This window comes from Populus euphratica, unplaced genomic scaffold (genome assembly GCF_000495115.2).
Source record: "Populus euphratica unplaced genomic scaffold, PopEup_1.0 scaffold2439.1, whole genome shotgun sequence".
NCBI classification, from domain to species: domain Eukaryota; kingdom Viridiplantae; phylum Streptophyta; class Magnoliopsida; order Malpighiales; family Salicaceae; genus Populus; species Populus euphratica.
Window position 1 is genome coordinate 8881 of NW_011502282.1, and position 10093 is coordinate 18973.

At 37.0% G+C, this 10093-nt stretch overlaps 2 protein-coding genes across 3 annotated transcripts; one reads left to right on the plus strand and one right to left on the minus strand.

Moving 5' to 3' along the window:
- Window positions 1-709: 709 nt before the first annotated feature.
- LOC105119030 (probable LRR receptor-like serine/threonine-protein kinase At1g12460) lies at window positions 710-5171 on the plus strand. 2 transcript variants are annotated; one of them, XM_011017127.1, is made up of 3 exons: window positions 710-2848; window positions 2955-3727; window positions 4768-5171. In XM_011017127.1, the coding sequence occupies exons 1-3, from the start codon at window positions 1656-1658 to the stop codon at window positions 5004-5006; spliced, it is 2205 nt and encodes a 734-aa protein (XP_011015429.1). In that variant the 5' UTR covers window positions 710-1655; the 3' UTR covers window positions 5007-5171. The 2 variants fall into 2 exon arrangements, with proteins under 2 accessions (XP_011015429.1, XP_011015430.1); XM_011017128.1 differs by lacking the exon at window positions 4768-5171 and having other exon boundaries at window positions 1573-2848; window positions 2955-4715.
- Window positions 5172-5298: 127 nt separating this feature from the next.
- On the minus strand, window positions 5299-8787 carry LOC105119031 (probable aminotransferase ACS10). Its single transcript, XM_011017129.1, has 4 exons — window positions 7632-8787; window positions 7383-7523; window positions 6471-6631; window positions 5299-6385 (listed from the first exon to the last, which is right to left on the minus strand). Exons 1-4 carry the CDS (start codon window positions 8127-8129, stop codon window positions 5530-5532), a joined length of 1656 nt encoding a protein of 551 aa, XP_011015431.1. The 5' UTR covers window positions 8130-8787; the 3' UTR covers window positions 5299-5529.
- Window positions 8788-10093: the final 1306 nt, after the last annotated feature.

Genomic DNA, 10093 nt, shown 5'->3' on the forward strand with positions numbered 1-10093 from the left:
TAAATATTAAATTAATTTAGAATTATTTTTTTTTATCAAACCTAAGTTTAAGATTTCACTGGCTTTGAATTTAAAAGATTAACCCATATTTAAAATATTCATTGAATCTACTTGATTTTTTATATTATTAAATTAGAATTACCTTTTTTTACATATTATTTAATTATTTTATGAAACTCAAATGACTTAATGATCTGATTAAAAAAATGTCAATTTGCAATGTAGTGCCGACCTTTAATCTAATTTTACTTGAGCCATTATTTTTTTTAATTTAATTTTTTTCCTTAATCTTCAATTCTTGATTCATCATGATTTGTATTTCTGATTTATTTTGGTATATATAAGTTTTGTACCACTATCACATTCCCATTCTTTCAATTATGAGTTCTCTAAATTAATTATAGTCGATTCAAGTTAATATATTATATTATTATTTTAATATTTTTTAAAAATAATATATCATTCAATATAACAATATTAATTTAATTTTTTTATCAAACAAGTATTAAATTTTTAACATTATAATATTTTTAAAAACTAAAAAAAATAATCTATTCCACGACGTACAGCGTCTTAAAAAACCTAGTTTTGACTAAATCTTTTAGCCGCTACTATTTATTTTTTTTTAAGAAAAAAAGCTGTCATGCATCACCTCCTTCCAATGTAATAACATCAAAGGAAGATTACATTTTACGTCTCATCTCTCCCACTGCAAAACAAATAAAAAAAACAATCCTCTCATATGTCTCCATCGAAACGGAAACAAAGAAACTTCAATGGCCTCCTCAAAAAAGCAGCACCACATCCAAAAACTAATCCACAAAAAGAAAAAATAAAACTCAAAGACCCCTTCCTTTGCTTCACTTTATTTCCTTGTTTTTCTCTTTTACACAATAGCAACTCCTTTTTTTTTTTCTTAATTTTGATCAAATTAAATTAGTCCCCTCAGAAGGGTATTCCCTTTTGTGTGGCCAGTTGGCATGTCTTGGTGAGAGAGAATAAATGCATGACTGCAGACACCTACAGAAGCTTGCTAGGTCATGGTCAAGGACTGGTCAGTTAACAAGACAGATCTCTCTCTCTTTTTTATTGCAATCCATAAAAAGATCAGTGCTTTTTTTTTTCAAGTATAATTATGTGCTATACCAGAGGTAGTGAGAAAGACATGGACATGCACGTGGTTCTTCTTCAGTTGGCGGCAACTATACATACATCAACACCATATTAGAGAGAGATACTTTTTAAAGCAGAGAGAGGGATTATGAAATTGGCTCGCCTGCTTCCTTTCCAGGAAAGACGCTGTCAGGGTGAGACGACCACTAATTCTTCACCATTTTCATTGCTTCACTTCCCATGCCTCATCAGTTTCATTTTTTTACACAAACCCCACAAAAGCGAAGCCCCCAAGATATTTGTTTTTGGGCCGTAAACTAATGGGGTTGTTTTGCGTGCAAATGAGTTCACCAATTTAAGTGCTTTCTTTAGTTTCAGTGATACCAGAAGTTGAAAAATGCCACCTTTACAGTGTCATGAGTGTGCCTTTGTGTTTCTCAATATGAGAGCTACAAGAATTAGTTCACGTGAAGTGGCAAGGAGACCCAGATCCTGTTTCAGTTGGATCCATCATCAATAATGTCAAAGGGGCAGATCCATTTATGAACATTTATACTGTGAGCATGAGAAGATTGTATCAATTGTGTCTTGCTCATGCTCTTTTGCTCTTATTTTTTTTCTTCCTTGGATTCACTGCTACTACAATTTCACCAGCTACCGAGAAGGAGATCTTACTACAATTCAAGGCTAACATCAGCAAGGACCCTTACAACAGTTTGGCTAATTGGGTTCCAAGTGGCAATCCTTGTGATTACAATGGTGTGTTCTGCAATCCTCTTGGTTTTGTACAGAGAATTGTTTTGTGGAACACAAGCTTATCTGGGGTTTTGTCACCAGCATTATCAGGTTTGAGATCTTTAAGAATCTTGACATTGTTTGGCAACAAATTTACAAGCAATATCCCACAAGAATATGCAGGATTAAGCACATTGTGGAAGATAAATTTGAGTTCTAATGCCTTATCTGGGTCAATACCAGAATTCATTGGTGATTTGCAAAATATTAGATTTCTTGATTTGTCGAGGAATGGTTACAGTGGGGAGATTCCATTTGCTTTGTTCAAGTTTTGTTACAAGACCAAGTTTGTTTCTTTTTCTCATAATAGTCTTTCTGGTTCAATCCCCGCTTCAATTGCAAACTGCACTAATCTTGAAGGGTTTGATTTCTCTTTCAATAATTTTAGTGGTGACTTGCCTTCTGGGATTTGTGATATTCCTGTATTAGAGTATATGTCTTTGAGGAGCAATGTGTTAACTGGGAGCGTGCTTGAAGAGATTTCAAAATGCCAAAGATTGCGTTTTTTGGATCTTGGCAGCAATTTGTTTACTGGGTTGGCTCCATTTGAAATTATTGGATCGCAAAACTTGAGTTACTTCAATGTATCGCATAATGCGTTTCAAGGAGAGATTTCAGCGATGAGAACTTGCAGTGAGAGTCTGGAGTTCTTTGATGCGTCAAGTAATAATCTGGATGGTGAAATCCCTTTGGGCATTACAAACTGCAAAAGCCTTGAATTTATCGACTTGGGATTTAACAGGCTGAATGGGAGCATTCCAGCTGGTATTGCAAATTTGGAGAGGCTTTTGGTGTTTAAATTGGGTGACAATTCAATACAGGGGACAATCCCTGCAGAATTTGGAAGCATTGAGTGGCTTCTTCTTTTGGATTTGCACAATCTCAATCTTTCTGGTGAAATTCCCAAAGATATAAGTAACTGCAGGTTTCTTCGTGAGCTGTGAGTCCAAACACCATCTAAATGTTTTAGATGTTATGAGCATTTTTTTTTAATTATTATTACTTAAATCCAAACATGACAAAAAAATTCTAATCTTTTGATTCAGGGATGTTTCTGGAAATGCTTTAGATGGAGAAATTCCCAACACCCTTGACAATTTGACTTCCCTGGAAGTCCTTGATTTGCATAGAAACCAGCTAGATGGTAGCATACCGGAGACTCTAGGAAGCCTATCAAACCTCAAGCTTCTCGAATTGTCACAGAATAACCTTTCTGGGACAATTCCATATTCTCTTGGAAAATTGGCAAACTTAAAATATTTCAATGTCTCCTCCAACAACCTTTCTGGTCCCATTCCTTCAATACCAAAAATCCAGGCTTTCGGCACAGCTTCATTTCTTAACAATTCTGGGCTCTGTGGTGTCCCTTTGGATATTTCTTGCTCAGGAGGTGGCAATGGGACAGGTAATGGATCAAACAAAAACAAAGTGCTCAGTAACTCTGTTATTGTGGCGATTGTTGCTGCTGCACTGATCCTTACTGGGGTCTGTGTGGTATCGATTATGAACATCAGGGCACGCAGCAGGAAAAAAGACAACGTGACAACTGTTGTTGAGAGCACACCATTGGATTCAACAGATTCAAATGTTATAATTGGGAAGCTGGTTCTGTTTAGCAAGACTTTGCCTTCTAAGTACGAAGATTGGGAGGCTGGAACCAAAGCTTTGCTAGACAAGGAATGTTTAATAGGTGGTGGATCAATTGGAACTGTATACAGAACTACTTTTGAAGGTGGGGTTTCTATTGCAGTGAAGAAGCTTGAGACCCTGGGTAGGATCAGAAGCCAAGATGAATTTGAGCAAGAAATCGGATTGTTAGGTAATCTTCGACATCCCAATTTGGTTGCATTTCAAGGGTATTACTGGTCTTCAACGATGCAGTTAATTTTGTCTGAATTTGTTCCAAATGGCAATCTATATGACAATCTGCATGGGCTTAATTATCCAGGAACCAGTACTGGTGTTGGGAATAGAGAATTGTACTGGTCTAGAAGGTTTCAAATTGCTCTTGGAATAGCGAGAGCGCTTTCTTACCTTCACCATGACTGTAGGCCTCCAATTCTCCATCTCAACATCAAATCCACTAACATACTATTAGATGAAAATTATGAGGCCAAGTTGTCTGATTATGGGTTGGGGAGGTTGCTTCCCATTTTGGACAATTATGGTTTAACCAAATTCCACAATGCAGTAGGGTATGTTGCACCAGAGTTGGCTCAGAGTCTAAGATCGAGTGATAAATGTGATGTGTATAGTTTTGGAGTAATTCTTTTGGAGCTGGTAACCGGGAGAAAACCAGTGGAGAGTCCAACAGCAAATGAGGTGGTGGTTCTGTGTGAATATGTTCGTGGATTGCTGGAGACTGGTTCTGCTTCAGATTGCTTTGATAGAAGCTTGCGAGGTTTTTTGGAGAATGAGTTGATTCAAGTCATGAAGCTAGGATTGATTTGTACATCTGAGGTTCCTTCAAGAAGACCAAGCATGGCTGAGGTTGTTCAGGTCCTTGAGTCTATAAGGTTGGAGTAGAATCATCGTGGTGTTGGAAGTGCAATACAGAGCTTTCTTGAACCACCTCAGAGTTTAATTAAATATGTACTTTCAATAAAAAAAAAGTGGTAGTCTAGCTGGAAAGTGGTGTGCTTAGTTGTGCAGAGACAAGAGAGTTGCATATTAGGGGGAAAAATCATTCTTTTCTATTCATTTTGAAATTAAAAGAGTAAATTGTTCCTGATATTTGTAACATTTTGCAATAAAATGATTCATTTATTGTAATTCATTTGCAATAGAGAAAATGTCAAATTTTACAAGAGTTCTAGTTTTATCTTGCTCCTCGTAATTGACGTGGACAAAGTAGGGTAGGTAATCAGCTATTGGATTGGAATAGCATGAACTATGGGACTGGAAGTATGAATGAACCGAAGTGGAATGAAAAGTCTAATCCTTTGATCCAGTGCAGCCTCAGGGAAGCACCTTGCTCCAGCTCCTGTAAAGTGGAATGGAAGATCACAGAGCTCTCTGTCAGCATATCAAATGCATCAAAGATAGAAGCTGTGGCGGCCGTGGCACAGCAAGTTCCCTCTAGAGGTAATGATTTTTAAGCATTCCACTAGTTACTCTCTTTTAGTACAACTGTTGCAGAGCCTATCTCCTTCAGAATTCCTTCAAGTGGATACTGTTTCATTTAACTCAACCAAATTAACAGCCTAATGAGAGATTGTTATGTGCCTCCTCCTAATTGATTTCTTTCCACCAGTTATTTTAATGGTAACTAGTGTTCAATTTCATTTTTCAATCATTGAAAAGAAGAGGCAAGAATAAATCATAAATGAGCTTTGAACACTTGCGCCAAGTGTTTGACATGGAACATTGAAAGAATTATTGAAAACAACATAAACCAACAGTCTGGATTTAGTTCTGCCTATTGTTGGCATTGAAGGTGCGGAAAAAACTAATAAAATTCTAGATAAAAGAAACTTATATACACTTGTACTGTCCAAGATCATTTGCAAATATTAAATTGGTTCCCTCTACCTTCTCCAGTGTCAAGTGCGTAACCGCTTCAATAAATTATCCTACAAAAAACCTGCAAGGGATCTATTTCTTTAGAATAAACCAAACATTTCAACTGCTTGCTTTACAGACATTCACAATTTTAAGAATTCGGTCCATGACTACAGGAACGTCCCTTTCAGTCAAGTTGGCAAAACAGAATTGGAACCATCCAGGTTCAATACAACGACAGCAAGATCCTGGAGTAACATTGAGCTTTGCTGTATTCAACAATTTGTCCCAAAGCTCAAGCTCCCCTTTCTCACTGTAAGAGTTGATTAACTCACTCATGTCAGCCCAACAGGAAAAGCCCCCATTGCTCTTTGCGCACTCAATGCCCAATTGCTTCAACCCCGCCACAAATGCGGCATATGTTTTCTGAAGCCTCTCCCTGTTATTCTTTATTAACTTCTGAACGAAGTCAGTATCTGAAAGCAGAGAGACAAGTAGATGCTGTGTCGGAGCTGAAACTGATGAAAACCTCGTCAGCTTTTTGGCAGCAGCTAGAACATTTTCATTGAAGGAGTAGATTACACCCACCCTAAAACCTGGAAGAGAGAGATCTTTTGAAAGACCATAAACTATATGTACCCTGTCCCGGTCAAGATAATCTGAATCAATGAGTTCTGCCATGCTGACAAACTCCTCGCTCCCATGAGTAGACCCTGCAAATATTTCATTGGACACTATATGTATGTTCTTCTCTCTAGCAAAGTCTAGAAGGCTATAAAGTGTTTCACGATTAAGCAGATTTCCAACAGGAGTTGAGGGGTTTGAAATCATTATCCCACGGACTTTGAGACCACGTTTCTTTGCCTGGTTGAATCCTCGATCAAGTGCAGTTATACTTAAACTGAAGTTGTCAGCACTGCGGCAAGGAACAGGAATTATCTCCACCCCTGTTCTCCATTTTACATCCCAGTCAAATCTGCATATCATGTTCAGACTTCAGTTCTCTTCCGAGATAAACTTAACTAAATGAGAACTTTTGAAATTGCAGATTTCATAGTTACCCTGAGTAATATGGCGTCGGCACTAGAAATGCATTTCCAGTATCTGCTAGACAGAAGCTAAGCATTTCAATTGCAGGGTTTGCACCAGCTGTAAGCACCATCAGTGAGGGATTGAAGGAAACTGCATTTTCCATGATCTGGGACATAAATCCTGCCACAGCCTGCAGGACAAGCAGGTAATGACCAAATTTAGTTTAACTAGACAGGAAAAAAAAAGTGACTAACTGCAGCTAAAAGAGATGCCAGTCACAAGAAGGAAAGCAACATTTGCAGATAATGGGCGTGCAAGAACTTGTCACTGTGATGCATGAATGCAATGTCTATTTAGTTCATAAATAGGAGAAAAAAGGATAATGCTAAATCTTCATTCCTTTCAGGTATTGTTCAAAAAGAAAGAGTAAATTAATATAATTGGGATCCACAATTAAAGTGATTGGAAGGACAAACATTTTGCAGACACCACTAGGAGCCCAAAAGGAAAAGAATGATGCTGCAATAGAGAGCTAGTTAGGGCAGCACTCAAGCTCGGTCGGGGTTTGGTCTTAAGGTCATATAAAAACATGTCTCCTTACGTTTTGATTTCACTAACAATGTAAAGGTTTGCTAAGGTTATTATAAATAAAACAACCACTTGAATCTGCACTTATGCTTTATCAAAACACCCAGGAGCTAAACAACAGAATGACCTTATCTCAAGTCAATACAACTCAAATTCTAAAACCAATCAAATTGCTTTTCTTCTTCTAACAAATTAAACATCCGAGAAAAGAAAAACCATTCTAATTAAGTTGAATGAAAGGTTAAAAACTTCGAAGACTAAAGTTCTAGTTGTAATCAATCTATTACTGAATTAATTGACTGAAAATGACCTAAACACGTTTCATTAATACAAAGAGAAGTAAATAAAATTACCACTTTCAATTGCGTAAGCCCATGAGAAGGCTGGTAAGTAGCAATCCCACTAATACTTAACTCCTCTCCTTCAACACCACCACCCAATATTGCTTCCTTTGCATTCTCTACGAGCCACTCCTTAACCAAATCCAACGTTAACTAAAACAAGCATAAACCCATTATCGAAACACAAGATGGACCAAAAGATTCAGACTTCCAATACCAAAGAGAGAAAAAAAATTCCAAACTTTAAGCTAAAGTACACACCTTGTTCTCATCCATACCAAGCTGAATAACCCCATTTGGATTGACCGCTTCGTCATATGGATCCTCCAGGACTTTCTTCAACCCAACATAGTAAGGTGAGTCCCCACTCTTCACTATTCCATTGACCCGGCCCGACAAGAAAACAGGTCCTCTCAGACTTCTCGGTGATAAAAGGTTTCTAGACGAATTCCGATGAAACCCAGAGAGCTCTGCCAGATTCCCCGACGACCCAGAAGGAGACGGCGCATTAGGGTCCCTTGCTGGGTCATCCTGGTCATTCGGGTTATCACGGTGTTTTCTTCTTAGATAAAGCTGGAGGAAGTAGAAAAGAACACAGGGTATTACTGAGCCTAGAAAGAGATCTCCTCTACCCTGAACAACGCCTTGTAAAGGAACTATAATTCTCATGGCGGTTCCTCCACTGCTGACAGTGGTGGTTTGTTTCGTTTCCTCGTCGGGTTGGGATGCCCGGGTCCGAGACAACAGGGTTCGGGTCATTTTAGTTGCAGTGGAAAAGTCATGGAGATGTGTAACGGGTTTCGTATTAAAAATCCATTGGGGTAAACCCAGATGTGAAATAATAGGATGGTGGTTGCGGTTAGGTTTCAGAAAGATTTTTCATTTGCGTTTATGTAAATTCCAAGGGATATTTTGTTTCCTTCGTTATAGAGGGGTGGTTAGGACTGGATCTCTCTCTCTCTCTCTCTCTACTCACTAGAATTTTTTGGTTTTGCAGGCCACGTGAGTTTACCTCAATGGCCCTTCTCAAAGATTTTTAATTTTCTTTATAATTTATGTAATCCTCAATGTTTTTTTTCACAATCTTTAAAGGTTCATGAGAATTAAGTTCTGGCTTTATAGTAATTTCAGTCGCATAAAACAAGTCACCTGTCGTATCAAAGAGGAGCATTGTTTTAATCTGAACTCAAGGCGATGCTCCCCTTTCGTTTGAGATCCCTAGGAATTTCCAGGCAGTCAGCCGATAGAATCTGTCCCCCCCCTGACACTCGAAGACTAAGTCCCAACTAGTCTCTTCCCTTTGTCAACCACAACCGTAAGCTACAAAACCCAAGCCCGGGAAGGGAAGCGATGGCCGGCCTTGAATTAAGGCAGAAAACAAGTGCTGTGCAAAGGTTGTAGTAATGAAGGGTGCAAACTCCCCCAGTCAAAAACCACCTATAATATTTTGAAGGATGTACTTAACTGATCAGAATTTTCTTTCCAGAGATTACTAATTCAAGTATAATAAATTTCAAGTTATTTGAAACCTATTTAATTATTAACTTGAGAGGCTTGAAGGATTAGGCAAAATAAACATAAAATGTCAACTTATAAAAAAAAAAAAAAACAACCTGTCACTTTCAAAGGCCTTTTGGGTCAGGACCCCCTTCAAGCATAGAGTTCTATTTTTTATTTGGGCCACGTGCTTTTCCTCAGCTCATGTGGACTCTGGGACCAAAACTCACGTGCCTTGAGGGATCCAATTATAGGACAACCCCTTAACATCCTCCATGTATCTTCCCAAACAACAATCACATAATTGCGTGGTGATTGCGGCACGCACACTAGAACTGTTTTCTTCTAGAAAAAATATTAATTATTAATGATAAGGTCATCATGGAGTAATTAATGATACATCTTGCTCGAAAATTAAAAAAAAAAATAAAGCATCGAACTTTACATCAAAAGTTTTGGAGATGCTTAGCGATGAGAACGTCACATTTGTCTACCGTGTTCAATTAGATACATGCTTCATAGTTGTGGTTCAGTATCCTTCGGTTCCGATCGGAGTGCATGTACCGATCGGAGTGCATGTACTGGATGTATATTTCCGAAAATGGTGAAAAAGATGAACTAATTCTATCCCGATTAATATACTAGTATATTTTTTATTTTTCGGCCGCACACCAAACTAGAGACATCAGTTTTCATTACCCGGTATAAATTGGGACCTTCAAGAATTAAAAATAAAATTAAAAAAATAAAATTATTATCTCATTAAAAAAACTAAAAATTTTAAAATGTATACTAGTTATAAAAACCTGAATAAGTGAATAGTTATACTCAAGAGAAGATAAACAATATCTTTACTGAATTCTTTTTCAATAAAAGGTTATCTTAGTTATATATTTTATTTAAAATTTATTATATAACTATTATTAATTATCAAAATTATTTCCAAACTTATTTGAAAGTTATTTGTTATTAATGGGTTTTCATTAAGATAGCGTTGAGCCCTAAATCAAGAATCTTGCGATTCAATGATTTCTTTTAGATTTTTTTTTGTTGCAAGCATTGTGCTAGGCTTGCATCAAACCCTAAAACTATAAAACTTATCAATTTAATTGTTAAAATTTAAATTTAAATAAACAATATTGAGATCTTGTCAACATATATTTTAAATATGTTTTAAAGTTAAAAATATAACGCTAAGCCTATTTTGATTACTAAAAATAAGAAGA